The sequence below is a fragment of the Trichosurus vulpecula genome, chromosome 1 (assembly GCF_011100635.1).
Source record: "Trichosurus vulpecula isolate mTriVul1 chromosome 1, mTriVul1.pri, whole genome shotgun sequence".
In the NCBI taxonomy this organism is placed as follows: domain Eukaryota; kingdom Metazoa; phylum Chordata; class Mammalia; order Diprotodontia; family Phalangeridae; genus Trichosurus; species Trichosurus vulpecula.
The window spans coordinates 423,383,011-423,405,511 of record NC_050573.1 but is presented as its reverse complement, the minus strand read 5'-3'; the positions used below and the strand labels follow the sequence as shown (position 1 = coordinate 423,405,511).

At 39.0% G+C, this 22,501-nt stretch overlaps 1 protein-coding gene across 3 annotated transcripts in view; it reads left to right on the top strand.

Moving 5' to 3' along the window:
* Positions 1-22,501, top strand: part of PDE4D (phosphodiesterase 4D) — a 928,932-nt gene that overhangs the window by 855,403 nt on the left and 51,028 nt on the right. For all 3 annotated transcript variants that reach the window (XM_036761379.1, XM_036761396.1, XM_036761389.1), the window contains exon 6: positions 4,042-4,154. In XM_036761379.1, coding sequence (XP_036617274.1) covers positions 4,042-4,154 — 113 coding nt within the window. The remainder of the gene's footprint in view (positions 1-4,041; positions 4,155-22,501) is intronic.

Here is a 22,501-nt window from a genome sequence, read left to right as displayed (position 1 = left end):
CATTAGTCATGTTGTAGCACAGGATTTATTAACCTGGGGTCCATAGATCCCCTCAGGTTTCCATGGATAGATTTCAGAGTATCCATGATCTTGGATGGGGGAAAATATTTCTTTATTTTCACTAACCTCTAACTAAAATTTGGCATTTTCTTCAATTGCAAATATTGTCACAAATAGAAATGATGTGTTTTCATGTCACATTATCGTGTTTGTAGATATCTTGAAATATTTATAGCCCTTATTTCAAAATTATTGTAATTATTAGCCCTACTGCTAGATTGCAGGTGGTCACTGTCTTCCTGGCTACAGACTATATTTTTTTGGTTTCCTTTGTAGAAATATATATTTCATTTTATATAGTTAAAAACATTATTCTGAGATAGGGTCCATAGGCTTTACCAGATTGCAAAAGGGTCCATGACTACAAAAAAGAACTCCTGGTTTAGACACTAGACATAGCCTAAGTGAATGCATTCTAGATACTGAAGGTTGAGTTTAGTAGTCCATTCAGCAGACCAAGAGTGGTGGCACACTCCTATCATCCGTGCTACTAGAGAGGTTGTGACTGGTGGATTGCTTAAGCTGGGGAGTTCTGAGCTGCAGTTGGATAAACTGAATAGTGTCTATACTGTGTCAGGAATCAATATGGTAAGGGCTGAACTGGTCCAAGTGGGAAACAGGAGCAGTTCAAAGCTTCCACTGATCAGTGAAGGTAATAGTCCTTAAGTGTCCCCTATACTTCCAGCCTGGGCAAGGAGACTCTTATCCCTAACCTTACCCCATTCCTCCTCCCCCCAATCCATGAAGCATGGTGTTTTGTGTTTTTTTGTTTGATTTTTTGATACCAGAGTAAGGGTCTTGGAATATGTAATTTTGTCATTGTGGAGAAGTCCTTATGTGGAAGGTCTCTCCAACAAAGTAGCTCCCATATAAAATTCCCATGGACACTGATAGTTTAAATGATTTTCTTACAGGTCACCCAGCTACATATGTTAGGGTGAAGATTTGAACACTGCCTTCCTGAATCCAGGAATAGATTTTAGATGTTTGGATTTTAAAGCATAATTGTTTGCTGAAGTAAATCCAATTAATCACCAGTTTAATAAGTACCCGTAAGTTAGCTGAAAACAGGTAGATTTTTCTTTAACAATCCCCCACTTTATGCCTGGTATTATTTTAACTAATTTAAGCAGATTTCTTTTTTCTGATAAATTAAATGATATATCACTATATACACAGAATCACATTACCTCTTTATAAAGTTATATGTGCGTATATTATTTCATTTGCTTCTCACAATCACCTCGCCAGTAAACTGAGGCTCACAAAGGTGAAATAATTTGAACATGGTAATGTACTTGGTAAGTGGCAGAGTCAGTATTAGACCAAGATTAGAATCACCATCCCCTAACCTTTCAAGATCAATGCTGCTCCTGCTACAACTGACTGCCTCTCTTCTCCTCTAGGGTACCCCCAGGGAAAAGCAGACGGTGCTGTGTCTTAGTGTTAGAATTACTTTTAAAATATTTCTTAACATTTTGCCAGTGATATTATAAGGAAGTATCAAGGTCCCAGGATTCTGAGGTTCATTTGCATAAGATCCTTTCCTTAATGTGCCACTCACTGTTTATTTCCAGGGTCTAAAAAATTAAGTTCTATAATTGTTTCTATGCTAGTAGCCTAATTTGGGGAAGAAAAAAAGGCATGCCACAAAAGTCATATAAGGCCTTTTCAAATGATGCTTTCTAAGTGAGAATAAAAAGTTCAATGAAATAGAATCTTCACCTTGGGAATTTGGATTTCTTTTCTCTGAATGGGTTTGCTCACCCACTGCTAATGTAGTCAGGTTTTCCTGCAGTTGATCAGTTTCTGGGAGGAAAGAATACATATACCCCCTTTCTCTTCCTTAGGATCAGCCTCTAAAAATGGTAAGAAAACATGCTGCAATATGACTTTTAGATATTTTCTTTCTTTTTTCTCATTTTGTCATGTTTGTAATTATTCTATGAATGGTAGCGATAGTAAATACTTAAACATTTCTATTTTTCTTTGAAAATCTGTTTGGTATAGGATCAGGTGGGAAGGGGGTGGGCAGAGACTATGGGGGGAAAGTTCAAAATTTCCCCTGCCTCATCAGAAGCATCTATATTGATATGCAGTGCTCAGATGTATGAATATATTTATATGATATATGCTTATATAAAATACGTAAAATACAACTGCTTGGAGGACATTCAAAGGCATTGAGACTCGAACCTCAAGTAGATTCTCTTTGCTATTTAAGGATCTTAGGGTTCTCTGGGAAGGTTTATCTAGGAAAGAAAGCATTTAGTCCAGAACATCCCTGCAGCATGGAAATTTGGCTTGGAACAGTCACTCCAAAAACAAACAAACTGGGGCACCTAAAACCAAAGATCCAAGGTAGTACAGATCTCGAATATTTGTGAAGCTTCTTAGGCACTCCCAAGGAGCAGTGCTGGAAATGGAGAAATAATGGACTTTTCCTAGCTGAGGTGAAATGGAGTAGAGAAGGGAGAAGGGGGAAAGCGGAGGCGAGGGAGAAGGAGGAGAGGAGAGAATGAGGAGCAGGATAAGGAGAAAGAGGGAGAGAGATCAGAGACAAGAGACGGAGGGAGGGAGATAGAGGGAGAAAGATGAGAGACAAAAGAGACAGAGGAAGGTAGACAGAGAGAGGGAGAGTGACACAGAAAGACAGAGAACTATCTTCGGAGCACTCCGGGTACCTTCCTGGAGCAGGTGCTTTTTGTCTCGTGCTCTGCCAGGCAGGAGCCATGCGAGTGCGCGTGTGTATATGTGCCTGTGTGCGTGTGTCTGCTCGCGCCTGTCCGATTCAGCTTTGAGGTGGCAACTGGCAAAGGCTACTGTTGGTTCCACGCCGGGTTTTCCTCCTCGCCCCAAGACACACACACACACACACACACACACACACACACAGAATCCCTCTCTGTCTTGGTTCAAAGGATGCCTAGGGAGGTTACGGGCTCAGCTGGGATGCTCTGCTTGCAGCCACTGTTAGGATATGCCCCGTAGAGACGCTTGCCAATTGAGACTGAGACCCAAGCAGAAAGGATCCCGGAGGACAGAAGGGGACTTTCTTGCAATTCTGACTTCCCCTACCCTTCCTTTTCTTTGGGTAGAGGGGTGAAGTAGTAGGAGGGCCTGAGGCAGGGCTGGTGGGGTCAGCAAGAGAGGGGACAGGGCAGCTTTCAGGGAAAGCCGCAGCAGCCCAGGCAGCCGCAGACGCTGCTGCAAGGAGGAGTTGAGAAAGAAAACAGGAAACGTGGTGGCCGCTTACACCCGGCAGCAGCTGATTCATTTCTGCTTGAAAGTGCCTCCCTGAAGTCGCTAAGGCGGCCGGGGGGCGGGGAGGTGGGGGGAGGTTGGAGGGGGGGCGGAGAGAGGAGGAGGAGAAGGGAGGGGAGAAGGGGATAGTCGAAGAGGAAAAGGGGAGGTGTAGCCGGTCTCCAGGCTAGGGAAAACTGTCTGCATCACCCAGACCTCTTTCAGGAGGAGGAGGAGGAAAGGGAGCAGAGATTAGTTTTGGGTACAAAGAAGCAAGTTTCTGATAGACAGAGGACAAACAGCCCTGGCAACAAAACAGCACCCCAGCACCTCCCATCCGGCCCTGTACGCTAAAATTGGGTTAGATGACTGACTGAGACTTGGTGCCCTCAACACCGTCTAAAAGGCATCCTGAGAGAAACCCCGACCAGACCCAACCCAACTAAAGCAACAAAATAAAAACTATTTGCTGGAGTTTCCAAGCCCTCTCTGGACCTGAACTTGGAGGGCGCCAAGCTGGAGAGACTTTGGGGTTCCCTCCGAGAGGCTGTTTGCCTCCCCAGCAGAAAGTCTTCTCTTCCCCCGGTGCCTGGCTTAACAATATGAAGGAGCAGCACTCATGTGTGGGCACTGGGCATCCGAGCATGGCTGGGTATGGCAGGATGGCCCCTTTGGAGATGGCTGGTAGCCCCGTGAAGCGCTTCAGAACTGAGTACCCCTTTCCCTATCTCTTCGCAGAGGAGGCTTACCAGAAACTGGCCAGCGAGACCCTGGAGGAGCTGGACTGGTGCCTGGACCAGCTAGAGACCCTGCAGACCAGGCATTCCGTCAGTGAAATGGCCTCAAACAAGGTAAGGGATAACCCTCTCGTTTTGCCAACCTTTGATGTCACAAAAAGTGGCTAGGATTCCTGCATGCTTTCCCCTCTCCATTATTCCTGTTTGTTTTCACACAGGTTAAAATGCCCCCTACCACCCAGCCTTTTGCATCTGTGTGGGGCTAAAATGTCTGTATCCTTTTAGGAGTAGTTCAACTCCCTTGGAGAGTTTCCTGAGCTCACCTTCTCCCTCTCTTTTTTTTTTTTCTTTTTTGCAAAGGCATATTTGCTATTGATTAATTACCTCACCCTAAGGTCACATTGGATGGCCTGTTTTATTCTCTCTAAGTAACAGTTGGCTTCTGCTACTTGAGCCAAGACTGTCATTTGGCCCGTAGATGCAAAGTTTGATAGGTAAAGGGTTTTTGTCATTCTCTATGAGGGTTGGTGCCTGAATTTCTTCTCCTTCTGCAAAACACTTTTCGAGTCATTCATTGAATTAACTTAGATTGTTGTGTTTTTTCAAGGAAAAAAACCCAGCAAATTCCTGAACAAACTGCTGAGAATCATTGGCAGAAAGGGGGGGGGGGGGATTGGCAGCAGAATAGTCCACATTTAATTATTAGTGTACACAATGAAACAGAATCTTGGTCATAAGAACATATGGTCTGGCCATAAGAAATCAAGTAATCATCTTGGTACAAAGAGAAATTTAGAAAACTTTATCATAGCTTTTTCTGTTTTAGTACAAAATAAAGTTTAATTTCTTGGATTATTTAGTAATAATGATGGCTTTGATTAGGTTTTTTGGCCACATGCACTAGAGGATCGTATGCCCTTGTAACCATGTTTGTTAATGGAGTTTATGGTTGTGAAGTAATCCATTAGAGGCAAGACTGGTAAGAAATCTAGGTTCATGTTTTGGTCTTTAGTTATGAGTCCAGAGTTGCTTTTATGTCCTATCCTTTGTGAATATTTGGCTGAGGAAAAAGGCAACGGAGGTATGCACATGTTGGATGCAGATGGTTGAGGGATTCAGCCAATAAGAACTAGTCATGATTTGGAAATTTGATTTGTAAGGATTCAGTGAAGTAAGCATAGTCACCCTGTAAGAAATTTCAACTAAGTAATTTTGACCTGGTTGGAAAGTAAGGAGATACACTATTTCACATTTTTTCTATCATAGTTTCTATGAACCAGGCAAATATTCTCGTCCTCCCTCCCCATCTCTTCTTTCATCCTCCTCCCTCTTCCCAGTATGCTTTATTTTTTTTTTTACCATAACCTGGCAACTACTTGATTTTATCTTGTAACCTTTTTCTCTTTGCTGGTTGTGTATTGTTCTTCACGTAAAATTGCTACTCAGTAAAATTAAGTGGTCTTTCTAGTATATTCTCTATACTCAGATTTCCCTCAAATACGTATCTGCATAAGACAGTGATTTAAAAACTTTTAGTCTTTTAAAGTGTGTCTACCATTTCTAAATTTACCATCAAAATTAATCCATCCTTCCCATCACCATGGCAGTATCTTCTATTCCTTGTCCAACTGATCAGGTTTCACTCCATGCAGCACCATTGAGATATTCCTCTTCTCATTTATTTGTGACCCCTTGTTTATGCTGTGTCCTATAACAGAAAATCTAGACCTTAAGGGTTATTAGGAGCATTTAGAGAATAATCTAGTGTTCATCTTTCATTTTTCAAAATAGTCATTCACTTACTGTTTAAGCAAAAGGAACTTGATTGGCCAGATGGCCTTCATTGAAAATCCATAGCATTAGTCCTATGGCTTTGCCAGGATAACTCTACTGTGAATTTTAAAAGTCCCATCGCTGCTGATACTGTAAATGTTGTAAGCTGTCATTTGATTGAGCTGTTTGTGGATGGAAGGAGATGCTTTTTGGGTTTTATTTGGTTAGAAACCTTCCACCCTTTTAAAGCCAATAGATAAAACAGGAGTAGGCCTTCAAATTAATGCTCAAGAGAAGTCACTGTTTTGGATTGGAAGCTAGATTTGTCCTGTGGAAGCTAGCCTCAGAGTGGATAGAATGCTCTTAATATAGTAAGTAAAGGTGTCTTGTGCCTGGAAATTGAGAGAACTTTGTCTTGTGAATGAAAGGTCAACTTTAAATAATTCTAGTGGGTCAATCTTTATTTTAAGTTTGATTATATTTTATACAATGATTTTTGACTGCTGTCATCCTAAGCTAATGCTCCTGATTAAACTTGGCTTTTTAAATGTCTTAAGTATTATATATGTAGTTACAAAAAGCTCATTCGGTTTTACATGGCTCTCTTAGAGGACAATCCTTTTATTATGTGTATTGAAGTAAAAAAGAAAGAGACTTTGAAAAACTAGGCTACAAGTAAAATGTAACCCAAGAAATAAATTGAGTTGACAAAACTTATTTGAAGGTCAGCAAGAATGATGCCTTACCTTAAACCTGAAATGAGAAATTTATACAGTATTCAAATTTTTTTTTAAGGATTTCTCCTTCCAGATTTGCTACCTTTGTGTTTTTGGAAGGAGTTATATTTTTTTCTATCTATTTCAGGTGATTTTGAGAGTTTGTATTTATATTTGAAAACATCTAAGAAAAATAGAACCATTTTAATGTTCCATAAAGACTATAATAAGAACTTATTATGCTTGATCAATAAATTATTTTGTTGGTAGTAGATCAAAAATGTTCAAAATGGAAATGAAGTTGTACTTTAGACTTGGGGAGGGGGAAGGGTTAATTATTTACAGTAACATACTTGAATTAAGAATGGTATCATTTGTGCCTAAAATACACATTGAAGGAGAACCAAACTAATTAGCAGTTTTTAATATTGTGATTTAGAAGCAATAATGAATTATTTCTCACAATAGCCTTATGTCAGTAAACATAGAGCCTCAGACACTTACTAGAGGTGTGATCTTGGATAAGTCACTTAGCTCTGATTGCCTTACCAAACCTCCCCTCCCTAAAAAAGAAATACATGAATAAATAAATAAATAAATAAATGTAGTTAGGGAAATTGAGACAGAGAAGTTAATTGATTTCCTTTTCCTCTCCCAACTTGCACACCTTCTCCTCCTTGGTCCTACCCTCCCTGCAGCATAGGCTGTGTGGGCAAAAGTGGCAAAGCAAAATGGGGCAAAAGATTCCAGATCTAATTCTATTTGAACAATTACATCCACCACATTTAAGCCCATAAACACATTTAATCTGCCAGAGATAATTTGTACAAATTTGCATCTGACCAAGCTTAGAAAAGCTGTTTTGAGTTTGGATGCAAGTTAATAGAAAGCCTGTGTTAACTAAGGAATATGGGTCTTCTGTGTATTTTGACTGCTGCTTTGAACCTTTGAATTTCACATTTTGAAAGTGTAGAGTAGTATACGCCTAAATTTGTTGTCATTATTCAGTCATGTTCGACTCTTCATGACCCCATTTGGGGTTTTCATGGCAAAGATACTGGAGTGGTCTGCATTTCCTTCTCCAGCTCATTTTACAGATGAGGAAACTGAGGCAAAAAGAGTTAAGTGACTTGTCCCATGGTCACACAGTTAGGAAGTGTCCGAGGCTAGATCTGAGCTCAGGTCTTCCTGACTCCAGGCCTGGTACTCTATCCACTGCACCACCTAGGTGCCCAAATGCCCAAATAATCTTAATGTTTGCCAGCTTTATTGGTGTAATGTAGACAGGCTCATTGTCAGTCTTAATTGAGATTCCAACAATGACCATGTCTATAGTTATACAAATTACTCTGAATTGGTATTGTAGTCTTTTTTTTCCTTAGTTGCTAGTGCTCAAATAACCAGCAAAGGGAATTTAGATGAATTCATTTTTCATTGTTTTACCTTAAAGCTGAAATAGAGTTCTTGAATCTTGTGTGACCTTGGGCAAGTCACTTAACCTCCCTGAGCCTCATTCTCCACATCTGTAAAATAAGATAGGTTCCCTAGTGAGCTTCCTTGCTCTGTGGTCTAGGTCTGTGGTCCTCCAATCCACAAGTTACTTCAGGATCTCAGGGATCTCCAAGTGTGGCTCATGGCACCAACACAAACTGCAGCCTTTGCAGACCTTCATGAGTCGCTCTAGCTGAAAAAGATTGATCTCCTGGTAATGATCCAGACTTGCAGAGATTTTTGCCTCTCTAGACTTAGCTAGGCCAGTTCTTGGAGTCTGTCATCAGCTTGTCCTTGACTGCTTTCCAGCTTGTTAGGACCTGCCAGAGCTTGTACTTGTCCATAGTCTTTGAGAAAGGAGAATCACCTGAATGCCACAATAAGGCATCACCATAGATCTTTAGTGCAGAATTTCAAGAGTGAAGTGTCTTTTCCCTCCTCCCTTCATTGCTTTCCTCCTTGCCACCATCTACCTGTGCAATTTCTTTTGCACTCCTGAATTTTGCTTGTTCTTTCAAACAAACATGATAGCGTTGACCTTTCCTGTGTCAATGATTCATGATTTTGTTGGGGTGAGTACTCCCTGCTAGTGATGGACATTGTAACCCCTTGGTGCCCTATTTATTTTCATGAGTTTCTGTAGCTAGAAAAAAAATTCACTACCTGGTAACCACCTGTCTGTCCTTGAGCCTCATCTAAATGGGGAGGTGAGCCTGAATTCTTGGAGGCAGGTTCTGGAAAGATTATGATGAATCACATATTAAAAGACCAGCTAATTCCCAAAAGACTTATTTTCCTTTCCTATTAAAGATAAATGGAGGTGGATGGATGGAAATTTGTTGGGAGGAACTAAAGTATGTACAGAACATAGATGACTGTTATTTAGACCAATATAAACTTTATCCTCCTGTAACCTGGAACACACTTGGCTCAGTCATCAAAGATATTTGTGATGGTGCACTAACTATCGATTATGAAAGTGAGGTCACTTGGAGTCCTGCAAAGCAGCAAGCTACCCTCAGAATGAATTTTGTTCCTGGTCTCAGTACTGTTTTAGGGCAATTTATAGACTGAGTAAAGCCATAAACAAGCTTAGCCCACTGCAAGTTAAAAGGGGGTTTTTAAGTAGGATTTCAGACAGCCTTTAAAACATTCCTTTTTGTTCCTGGGTTTCAGAGAAATTAACTATTTAGGGATAGTCTTGCAAATGTGGCCATACCTCATTTATGAAAGGGGTTTTTGGGGGGAGGGATTGATTTCTTTTTTTTTTTTAAACGAACAATCCACCACTGTTTGTATTGCCAATAGTTGAGACTTCTGCAGTTTTTCCCAGTGTATAGTAGGTATGTGCTCCCCCTGCCGTTTTGTAAGAAGCAATGCATAGTATACATTAGAACTCTCTTTCTGGAAAGGGATTATGAATAAGCCTTTTAGGGCAGGTTTGGGGATTCCCTACATGCGGCTACATCACAGTGCCATTTCAGCTAGAATTCTTGTACTTTCTCCTCCCTCCCTCAGGAAATAATTATACCTCTCTGGCTGTAGGTTCTGGAGAGTGAATCAACCAATCAACTTGCCTAAAGAGAACATTTTTCTTCCTGGAAATGCGTACTAGTGATTCCCAGTCTTTTCAAGAGTCATATCCATTGTTTTATGAAAGGATGTCGACTCCTTTACTGAAAGTGATGTTTGGTTATTTAAATTTTAAAAAATAGCACATTAAAATAATTACATGTTGTTAAGGGTTTTTGGTTTGTTTGTTTCAAAATTTAGTAATGTCCTTTGGGATATCTGCAGACTACTCTGGATTGACTTCACCAGGTCTAATAATCATTGCTTTTAAAAGCAAAAGAATGCTTTTATCTTTTCTTTCTTTTCTTCAAAGTTAAGTAATAATGCCAATTATTAAACAGTGACTATACCATAAAAACTTAATATTGTTTCTCTGAATGTTAAAGCTCCTGATTTTAATTTATTACAAATGAAGAAAACAATCTTTCCTTGGCTGTGTTATCATAAACTTAGCTGCACCTTCAGGAGTTGGTAACCATGAGTTTTCATATCACAGATTGTAATTGAAGTATTTAATTTCATGATTCAGAGGGCTGATTGAACATTATTAGGGAGATTGCATCCACTTTTAAATTGATAGTGTCTCTATCCTTTAGTATAAACTTAGTAATCATAGGGAAAAAGGACCATCTCTGGAGAGGAGTGCTTTTTTGGTTAAGAGCAGCATGCTTTGGTTAAGGACGATATGCTTTAGTTTAATAGCTAGCTCCTTTTTTTTATTACATTTTTCCAAAGTACAAGGCTAGGCCAAGATAAAATAGCATCCTTTCCTCTAATGTAGTGATGGATTAAATTAACCTGTTTCCAATTAGAGAGGAGGATGGATAATACTTTCATCCAATTTTAAAGGATTTAAATGTCAGTCCCTTAGATTTTAGCTATTACTTAAAATTAAATGATATGCTGGACATGAAATACTGAAGAAGGAATCTGTTAAAACCATAACTTTCAGTTCTCTTCTGCAATATACTGGATCTGAAAGCTACTTTTCAGCAACAAAGGGCTGTTGGTTGAATCTGCAGTTCTATGTGGTTTGTGATATGAAAGCATTACTTATGTAATAATAGCTGTCATTGGCATCACAGCTGGCCAGTGGATGTGATCATTTAATTGGCTCCCACTTATTCTCTGATCTTTCTAGGAAATGCAGAGATGGTTGAGCCCTTTGTTTCAGAATTCATGCCAGTTTTGACAGAGAAGTTACAAATATAAAAAATGGGAGCTGCTTTCATTCTCCAGAAAAGAAAGCAAATTTTACTCTTGTTTTTGGTAAGAAACAAAAATTTCTGATGCATTCAATCTGAAATAAATTGAATTAGATTATTAATTTATATGATAACTTCATCCTCACCTCTCTCCCTGGCTATATTAACACTCCCCTTATAAATCATGCTGCTTTTCCTTGTTGCTGCTTTGGTTGTGGGTTCCATGTTTTTAGGAATAATGAGGGGTTTGCCAGTGAACCATTAATAGTACCAGTAGCTTCAGTCTAGCTTAGGGTTAGCAGTAACTATAGATGTCCACACTTGTTTTTATCAAAAAGGCTGTACATTGTCTGATGCTGATTGCAATGCAGGAATAAGATTTTTTTTCTTCCAGAATTGCGGTTTGTCAAAAGGAAAAAAAAAGCAAATCTTTATTAAGGCAAAAATTTAGGCTTTCTCAAGTTGATAGGCAGCAAGAATTTTCTTACTAAAAGATGTAGTTGGAAAGCTTTTACTTTTGCCACTCTACATCTTCCTTTCTCTGTCAACAGTAAGTGTGGCTAACTCATCAGCAAAGAGAAGGCCTGTTCTCAAAAATCGAGTTGTTCCTCACTCTTGTTGAACAAAAAATGCATTTTAGAGAAATGTTAAGCCTGACTGACATCACGAATGGACATAGGGAAGTCCAGAGGAAGAAATGGTGTGGGGGCAGGGAAACAGGTGATTTTTTTTTTAAGATTAGTTTGAATATGCTGAGTTTGAGATACTGGAAGAGCTGACATTCAAATACAGTTGTATAATAGTTGGAAATGCAAGTCTTGAACTTGCAGGGCAGTGAGGAGAGACTAGAGATAGGAATCAAGAGCTACATAGGAATCTGCTAAGGACATAGAACTCAAAGGTTAAAAAGGTAAGGAGTCCATTTAGGATAGTGGAATATAATGGAAACCAGTTGTGGAAAAAGTTTTAAGAATGAGTTAACAACATTAGTTACTATTGTCAAATATTACTGAGATATCTTGGAGGATTGAAAAGAATCTTTAGATTTGGCAATTAAGAATTTATTGATAACCTAGATAACAGTTTTAGTTGAATGGTAAAAGCAGAAGCCACATTTCAAGTTGTAGATCTTAGAGAGTTAACTTGGGAACTGAAACGTTAAATGATTGATTTACTCAGAGTCACATAGAGGTAAAACTTGAATCTATGTTTTCCATACTCAGCAGTGAGTTTTCTATCCGTTTAGGCCACCACTACTACTCCATGTTGCCTCAAGCAACTCTCTACTACTATAATCTGCAGAATAGGAGTCTATATGCATTGATAGAGAGAATTCCTTATTGGGAGATCCTTCACCAATGAAATCAAAGGTCTAATAAAAAATAGTGAATTGTGAAGTAAATGGGGGAATGCAAATCCTTCTTGGAAGTTTAGTGGTGAAAGGAAAGAGAAATATGAAGAGTATTTCAAGGAAGGTACTAGTGTTGATAGAAATGTGTTTAAGGATAAAAGAAACTTAAGTATAAATTTATAGAGGAAGAATCCAGTAAAAAGAAAAACAATAAAGGTGTAAGACTTTTAAAAATGATAACTGAGGGGGAGCACAGCTTGAAATTTAGCCTTAGCACTTTCTCAGAGATAGGAAGGAAGGAATAAGATTTATTGAGATAAAAAGAAATATTAAGGTGGATAACAGAGAAATTAATGGAGGAGGAGGAGAGAAATTCTCTACTTAGATTGAGGAGGTGGGGAGCAGGGGGAGAGGAACAGTTAAGAGAGTAGAACAGGTTTTGGGATATGTTGTGTGAGACCTAGCTTTCTATCAATGAGGAAACACTAGAAGCTTTCCCAATATGTGCAGGAGTAAAGCAAGGAAGCCCCTTTCATTATTGTTATTTGATTGTAGTCCTGGGAATAATATCAGTAGTAATAACAGAAGAGAAAGCAGTTAAACATAAAGATAAAACAAAACTATACTGTTTGCTGAGGACATGATGATTTACTTAGAAAATCCTAGATAATCAGCAAAGAAACTAATTTCAAACATTTCCCATGAAATAGCCATTTAGGAAAGAAACTTACAAAAAATCAATGGTATTTGAATGAAGCAGTATTAAAATCTACAAGGAAGGACTAGAAAGCAGAGTCCTGTCCACAGTGGCCATTATAGGAAATTTTTTTGTGGAGACTTCAAAAGATGAAAGAAAGATTATCAATCCAATGCACATAATTTCTGGATCCCATTAGATTTTCTATCACTCTATCTAGGGTTAAACCTTTTCTGAGATTTTCTAAAGAAGATGTGCTACCATCTGTCTTGCTTTCATTATAGTGGAGTCATCTGGGTCTTTCTGTCTCCTCTGCAGCTATACTTTCATATGTATTATCTTCTCCATTAGAATATGAACTCCTTGAGGCCTTAATTTTAATTTTTTGCAATTAACAAACCTTTATTTTCTCTCCCTTCTACCTAGTAGCAAAAGTCAAGAAAAAATTGGTATGTTAAAAAAACTATACATATACATATATACACATATATTTGTGTATGCATTTATGCACGTATCATGTATATGTTTTACTCTTCATGTTGAGTGAGTCCATCACCTTCCTGTTAGGAGGTGGGTAGCATTCTTTATCATTGGTCTTCTGGATTCATGGCTGGTCGTTGCATTGATCAGATGTCTTAAGTCTTTCAAAGTTGTATTTTCAGTGTTATATGAAGTTGTTCTCCTGGTTCTCCTGACTTCACTCTGCATCAGATCATACATGTCTCCCCAGGGAAACCCATTCCCTTTGTCATTTCTTCCAGTGCTATAGTACTCCATTTTATTAATATTGTATATCATAATTTGTTCATCCATTTCCCAGTTAATGGAAACTCCCTTGATTCGACCTTTGCCACTACAAAAAGAGCCAGTATAAATATTTTTGGCCTCTGCATTTCACATGTTTTGCATTTTGGAAAAATCTTTTTTTCATCTTTTTGGTGTATAGGCCCTAGTATTAGTATTACTGTGTCAAAGGGTATGCATTAGTTAATAACTTTGAGGGCATAATTCCATAGTTTTCAGAATGGTTGGACCACTTTGCAGCTCCACCAACAGTTCACTAAATGAGCCTGTATTTCTACAGCCCATCCAACATTTATAATTTTCCTTTTTTTCTTCACTTTGCCAATATAATGGCTGTGAGGGTTGCTTTAATTTGTATTTCTCTAATTATTAGTGATTTGGAGCATTGTTTTGTATGGTTATTGATAGTTTGAAATTTTTCCTTAGAAAACTGTATACTCATAATCTTTGCTCATTTATCAGTTGAAGAAAATTCAATGTGTTCCTATATATTTGAATCTGTTCATTATCTTGGAAATGAGAGGTTTTTCAGAGAAATTTGCATCAAATGTTCTTTTCCTAGTTAATGCTTTCTTTTTTTTTTTTTAAATTTTAGCTCCATTAGTTTTCTTCCCACAAAAACTTTTTAATAGTGTATGATCAAAATTGTCCATTTTATCTTCTTTAGTCTACTCATTAACTGCTCCTCCATCCATAGATCCAAAATGTAACTTCTTCCTTGCTCCTCTAATTTGCTTATGATCCAACCAGATCTTGCTTTTTCATTTTTAAACCATCACCATGCCCCTCCCCCATTTAGAACAGTGCTTTATGTATCATATAGTAAGCACTTAAATTTTGCTTTTTCATTCATTCATTTATTCATTCATTCATTCTTAATTTGTTGGAATGTCAAGATTATTTATAGTGGTCAAGAGTGATATTTAATGCCATTGCATTTACATTAAAAAAACAGAATTTTTAGGGAATTTATTCCTCTATATCCTTTGTGGCATCTCAATTTTTTGAGCAAAATTTTCTTCATCTAAATATACATAGGTTCAGTCAGCAAACTTATGTTCCTGCTATGTGACAGATATTCTGCTAGGCAGTGTGCATATAAAAACAAAAATGAAATAGTCCCTGGCCCCAAGCAGCTTGCCTTTTGTCAGGGGAAGTAAACTATATGCACTGAAATATAAACAAAATATATATGAGATAATTGAAGGAGGAAGTACCAGTAGCTAGTGGAGATAATGGGAAGAGAATACATTATAGGCATGGGGAGAGGGGTGGGACATCTTGTGCATAATGCTTTTTGATGACCTAAGATTTCAGATTTTTAAAATCCTTTTTTAGCTTATGCATTATTGGTAATCACATTAACTCCAGGTGTTTTGGAAATATTAGTGTAGTATAAAGCCTTTAAAATCTCATTTCTTTAATACTGGTAGATTAAATTTTATTCTATAATATTCAACTTTAGTGGAGAGAAGGTCAGTCCTCTTTGTCCCAGTTTGAACCTATAAAAGCAGTGTAGCCAACTGATTTTTCCTTTCTTTTATTCTTTGAGACAATGATGGAGATGATTTGAGTAGTTTGTTTCTCTCTTTATACCTGTACTAAAATCTAGACCTAAATAAGTGTTTGTTGAAATGGATTTAATTGAATTACATTTGAGAGATTTTTACACTAGTGTTCTGGATCCTATAACCTTTTCCGTTTTCCTCTATTTCTGTGTTGAGGAGGAAATATGCTTTTTGGAGGCTGAGGGGCGGGGCTGGGAATGAGAGTCCATTCAACGGAGGAGCTACACTTTTATACAATATACAAATCAAATTTTGGGAAATAAGATGTCAATTTTAAACTACTACTTTCCTAATTATGTCAATGCCCAACTACTTTCAATATATGCTCTGGAGTTGGTTAAATTAATAAAGTCTCAGCTGAGTGCAGAATTGCTTTCCAAGTATTATAGTCTAGATATGCTAAGACATAGAATATCTTCTTTGATTTACAAAGATATTCATACCCTAGAATCTCACATCTTTTTTTTAATTACTATTTTTTTTTTAAAATTTAAATCCTGGCTTTTGGGAGGGTTTAATATGGCCCATACTTAGATAAGTATTTTTTGGGTCTCCCTTTTGGTTAGTTTAAGTAAGAAGTTTGTAAGAAAGAGGCAAGAAATAGATAGCTCGTTCTGTGCCCATGGTGGGAAATAAAAATTACATACCATCCCTTATACCTCTGCTTTTAAGATATATGTATTAACTGAGCTCAAATAAAAATTTTGAGTTAATGCTATTAATTCACTTTTTTACTGGACATTATTTACTCAAGCGAAAAATAACATACTGGGCATTCTCCCCAGGCCAGATCAAACGAGTGTTTTGTGCAGGTTCCCATGTTTGCCTTTCCCAAAACTTCTATGCAGTTTTCTAAGTGGGCATACCCAGATTCCCAAGCATCCCAATCTTCTCCTACATATTGATCTCCTAGTAGCTACACCTGTTTGCTCCCATTGCTGTTGGATGGCTCATTCTGCTATTGCTGGCACCTTAATTTAAGGAAACACCTGCTGTTGTTTGTCCTTCATTCCTGAAGAGGAACATGACATCAGGGAGGTGATGCCATGACTTGTAAGTGAATTGGATTTAAGTGAGGGAGGGCTGTGCAGAGTCACCAGCCTGATTTTCTCCTCTAGAGCCATCTGGGTCCAGTGACAGGATATAGACCAGGATAACTGGAGATGGCACTGGAGGCAGTGGGAGGCCTTGGCCTTTTTAAGTTAAGGACTTTCCTGAGTCTCAGTTTGAATGAGTCAATGCTCATTCAGACATTGAGACTAAGTAAGAAATGAGGCAAAGAATGGCCTCTTTTACCTAGTCCAAAGAAAAATCAGTCTGAGAGGGGAAGACCCTCAAGGTTTCTGGCCAAAACAGAAACAATTGCTGTTTACATTCACTCTGAGCCATAAGGGACTAAGCTGAGACCAAGTAGGGGGTTAGTCAAGGACCTATTATTGGCTAAACAATGAGAGCCAGAGTGATTTGGGTTTAAGGCATGGTCCTTAAGAAAGAAATCTAACATGTAAACCCCAAGATACCTTGAGAGGTTACAGTGATCAAAACTTACATTCCTTTGAGAACAGCACATAAACACATGCTAACACAGATGTATGCAGAAGTGTATGCAGAGTTTCTCTCTAGGTTTGAGGGAAGTTTTCAAGTTCATTTCTAACAGAGAGGAATCAGAGAAGCATCCCAGGAACTTTGACAGCAAGGCAAGAAAATGAGGCATTATTAAGTTAGAGGGTTGGAGTATGAAGACGGGAATGGTTTAAAATAGGGCTCAAAAGGCAGACAGTGCTACAAGGGAACATGAAGTACTCTAGCCCAACCCTCTCATTTTATGCATTAAGCTGAGACTCCAAAAGATGCAACTTGTGTCTAAGTTCAAACAGCAGCTGAGTTAGGAATCAAACCTAGAGAGAGAAGTGCCTGATTGAGACCTAGTGGTGGAGAGCTAGGTTTGGAGTCACAAGATAGCTGGGGTCCAATTCCACCTCTGAAACTTTCTAGCTGTATACAAGGCACTTAACCTTTGAGTCTCAGGCAACTTCCTAGAATTTATTGACTAAGTCAGTGACAATTGGGTCTGCATTGGTGCAACCCCACACTGGGAAACTACCCATCCTTTGCGTTTTTTTTTTCCTTTTGAAATTATATTTGAGAAGTCAGTTACCACAGCTGGTATAAATGCCGCAGAAACAGAAGGAGAAAACCCTCTTTCCTTCAGATAATGTACAGAGAATATTTCTGTTATGGGAGATATTGTTTTAAAGATGTTACGTTTAGGTATAAATCTTTAGGTTGGTATGAAGTGTAAATATGCACAATGAAGAAGGAGATGGAAGAACTACAGTGATCTCCCAGTTGGCATTTTAAAAGTACAAAATAATCATTTCTTCTCTAAGGTGAATACTGAACCTGAAAAAGTAATAACAGTAACTTCAGCAAGATTCATTTCATCGAAGGGATTCTATGCATATTAGGCCTGAATTTTGCAACACAAAGATACATGCTTTGATTTGCATTTGTCTATATGGCACACTGGATTTTGAGCTGACCCTAGTTGGGCATGCCAACAAGTTTACCTGCTGGAGTGAACCACACAGTGTGGGAGTAGTGGCAGGGGCTGGACAGACTTATGATTTTGGGGAGGATACATGCAGAGTGAAGGAAAGATGAGGGCTTACTGTGGAGGCTGCATGGGGAAAGAAGTAGGATTGAGAGATCCATCAGTGCTAGGCTGGGCACCTAGCATCAGGTTTGGCACTGTTCTGAGGTAGAAAGGAGTAATTTCAAGGAGGAACTCATTTAGATTAAACAACTAAAAGGGTTTGTTAAGGGTTAGTTGTGGGATTGACTTTGGGGAATGAGGAAGAGCAAGTATAAAGATATTAAAAGGAGGGAGGCAGAGGGTCTGCTTTGAAGAGGCACTGACCCAGGGAGCTTAGAGAATGAAAGTTCTACTGTGTTTGAGTATTTCAAGAGTAATGAATATGAGCATAGTAGATTTCATCTCTCTCTAAACAACTGAGAAACTCATTCCATTGAGCGTTGGATCTCCCATTCTTTTGGTCCCCTGGGATCTAGTTTCCAAGGCTACCTATTGTCTGCTATCCTTGTTACCTTGAATTAAATTCAACAAACCTTTTAAGGTTTAATAACCTACTATGCTAGGTCCCGCATTTACAAAGACAAGAAAGAGAGAGAGAGAGACATGCAGACAGACATCATCCTTGGCCTTCAGGATCTTAAGTTTTACATGGCTCACCCATTGTTTCTCTGTTCCATAAAATCCCTGTGGGTCTATCAGTATGCACAAACATAGGCATATGCATATGTGCACATACAGGTGAAATAACATAAAATAAAAATGAAGGCCAGTCATAAAAGGAAAAAAAGAGTAGAGATTGGGTATTATCTTGGTGATTGAGGTAGTTGACTTTAAGGAATGAAACTCTACTAGACTCTTTTTTAGCCTCCACTGACAGGGCCAGCCCCTTTCTGCCTCTCTCCTTCCCACTTCCCCTTCCATGCCCTGACCTGTTGCATCTTTGATATTTTGCAGCCAGGAGTATGAGACCCTTCTAAAGTTCAAGAGCATAGTCTGTTATGATTCCTGATAGAATATGCATTGTAGTCTAGTTTGGGCTGGGAGTGAGGCTCACTGCAGGGGAAGACAATGGAGTTAGCCAAAGGGGCCAAATTTTATGTTGGGTAATAAGGAGGCAGCTACAGAATTAGGTAGGATGGGAGTGGAATTGAGAAGGCTTTATATGGGAGATTATAGAAACCAGACATTGAGGATAAGGAAAATACATTGACTCTTTAGTGGATAGTTTTCTTGTGGGATGGGAGGTTAAATGGGTTAGCAGGAAAGGGGAGTGGGCCAGAGGAGCAGTCAACCACTGGCATCACCCCCTCCCCCCACCCCCAACCTAATCCTATTTTGCCCACCTGGATTATGGTAAACTTTACATTTCACTTTCTAGGTATAAGTCCTTTCCAACCTTGATGGAACTATTAATAAACTTTAAGGTTTGACTTATATGATGCCACAAGTATTATTGTTGTTATTCACTTGCGTCTGACTCTTTGTGACCCCATTTGGAGTTTTCTTGGCAAAGAGGATGAAATGGTTTGGCATTTCCTTCTCCAGCTCATTTTTCAGATGAGGAAACTGAGACAAACAGTTAAGTGTCAGGGTCACATAGCTAAGAAGCGTCAGAGGCTAGATTTTAACTCAGAAAGATGAGTCTTCCAGACTCTAGGCCCAGCGCTCTATCCACTTTACCACCTAGCTGCCCTGCCACAAAGATAGTTATGTGCAGGTAGAGCCTGAAGCTACAAGCCTGGGTGAAACAGCTTGCATGTGCCTTTGAACTGCTAATCTCCAGGCATGATGATTTATGGGATTTCACTATCTCCTGCCTGCATGACTGAGTTTGTTTTAGTGTGAGCTAGGTTACCTAGCATTCTGTGACTACACTTTCTTATTTACATAGCCATTAACTACCTAATCATAATATCCTTTAAAAAATTTATGTGAATACATCCAAGCTAGAAAACTTTTGTAAAACGATCTGATGGCTTTGCTTGTGTGTTTTTAATTTTTAAAAAATGTTTTAAAAATAAGTGAAATCCTTCCTGGAAAGGACTTTGCGTTTTTCTTATGACATAGAAAATGTGATCACTGAGTGTCAAATATCAATCATAGTTACTTAGCATTACTTCTTGAGGGCAGAGGAAATAAGAACCGAAAACAGACCCCATCCCCCTTTTCTCTACCCATTTGCTGAGAAGCAGGGAAATGGACAAGATGGCCTTTGGATCCATCCCAGCTTTAGATCAGGCCTTAGTGTCCCTCATGGTTGGCATATTGGCTGAGCCAAAGAAGAAACTCCCTAGGGGTGTAGTTTGTTTTAGGGCTGAGATGAGATGAGCCCCTTTTAACCCTGATTACAGTGGGGATGTAGTGCTCTATATTACTTAGTGCGATGTTAAGCAGAATCATTTTTTTGTCCACTTCTATGACATCGGAACAAGCAGGCTCCTGGGATTCTTGGTATTGGTTGGCAGTTACCTTAAAATTTTAATTTTCCTGGGTGACTAAAAATCTGTGGTAGTTGGAATTCAATAAGATGCATTAGCAGGAAATGGGCACCTGAAGTCAATATTTCTCTTTAGAACAGATAAAATGTTTTGCTCAGGTGTGTCCTGGCTGCCTTAATTGACGCTCTGCTTTCTTCTGTTTGATCTTCTTTGGTGTTTTCAGTCTGCTGGAGACATTGAAACCCAAGGCTCTTAAAGCTTTCCTATAAAGACAATCACATCCAGGCTTTTGTTTAGTCAAGCCATTATGGTAGCTAAATGGTGTGTGTAGTAGATAGGGCTCTGGGCTTGAAGTCAAGAACACCTGATTTTGAATCCTGCTGCAAGCATTTACTAGCTCTGTGACTCTCAGCAAATCAGCTCACCCAAGGGTGGGGAACCTGTGACCTCGAGGCCACATGTGGCCCTCTAGGTCCTTAAGGGTGGCCCTTTAACTGAATCCAAATGCGACAGAACAAATCCCCAAAGGGTGGTACTTGAGGATCTAGAGGGCCACATATGACCTTGAGGTTGCAGGTTCCCCACCCCTGAGCTACCCTCTCCAGGGCTCAGTTTTTAACACATGTAAAGTGAGGGGGTGGTTGAACTTGATGACCTCTGTGATATATTAAAAAGTTTGAGACATAATTTCTGGGTAATTAATCATCTTATTAATTATGGCTAGTGAATAATTAATAAAAGGATGGGTCATTTGGCCATCTCTCGTAAACCAAGATCATGGCAGCCTCTTGAAGCTTATATGCCTTGGAAGAATGGGTATTACTGACAGGCAGCATGAGAGGTGGGCCTATTCTAATGAGGAGCTGGGTGTAGTGACTTTGATTATGTCATTCTTACACCCAGACCACCCCTAGCCTTGGGCAATTGATCATCTCCTTCTTCTCCTTCTTCTCCTTCTCCTTCTCCTTCTCCTTCTTCTCCTTCTTCTTCCTCTTCTTCCTCTTCTTCCTCTTCTTCTTCTTCCTTCCTCTCCTCATCTCCTCCCCGCACCCCTCCCCTACTCCCCAAGCCTGAGTAGAACACAATGGGCTTCTCCAGTTGGGTGGAGTCTCTGAACAAGATTAAGGAGAATGTTAAATGCAATCTCATTATCAATCCTATTATTCAGAGGCTGATTTGACCTAGTAGAGAATGAGGAAATAGGAAGGGAAAAAATCCTGCATCTCCCCAGTATTTTTTTTTTTGAGAAATGTCAATGAATGGCTTTATTTTATATAAAAATTACAATGAAAAAGGCTGAAAAAGTCAAGTAGATTTGATTTCACACATATACCTGCTATGTCTCACAGGATTCAAACTCTTAATAATCTTCAACCAACAGACTATATCATTTCAAAAGCCTCATAATGAAGCCTAATATATGCTCCCAACAGATGTGCAAAAAAAAAGATTCTTTTAGAACTTGCCTCCTTTGTGGATCATACCACAAATCTAAGTTTTTGCTTTTCTGGCTGCTCTTGATCAATTTCCTAAAACACATTTTTGGGGTTATCTTACACCACTGAATTGCTTTGTTCATTTGACTTTTGTGTGCTGATCTGATCTCTGGATGAATTCTGTCTATACTAGTATAAGGTCAGAATACACGTGTTCTTGAAGATCTTCACAGATAAACAGAAAGGCATTGTGTTTAGAAGGAAAATGCCAAAATGTATAGTGTGGGAGATCAATTTAAATAAGGAAGACCTCTTAGCATGTTATAAATTGCTTCTAGATGCTTCTGACAAAAAATACACAAGTCAAGTTGGATCTCCCCAATATTAATAATTAGTCATTTAATAATCATTTCCCTCACCTCTAAGGTACCTTATAGCTCTAAATGAGGTAGCTACGTGGTATAGTAGATAGAGTACCTGGCCTAGAGTCCAGTCTCAGACACGTACTAGCTGTGCAACCCTGGACAAGTTACTTTGCTGTGTTGGCAGTCAAAATGGGCTCTTAGCACTCAGTTCAACCAAGTGCCCTTGAAGAGTTTGGCCTTTGTTTCCTTGATTAGTTGGGAGTCCTTGGTGACCTCCTTGCTTCAGGGGAGGGCCTAGTTTACATGGGTTTGAGTGGCATGTTTGGGACATCAGAGGCTTTTAGACCACGTGGGTTTAAGTTACCTCTTTGTGACGATTTTAGGTCACGTGGGTGAGTCGAGTGTGTGACTCACCCTTGACCCTGAAAAAGATATAAAACCAGGGGTTG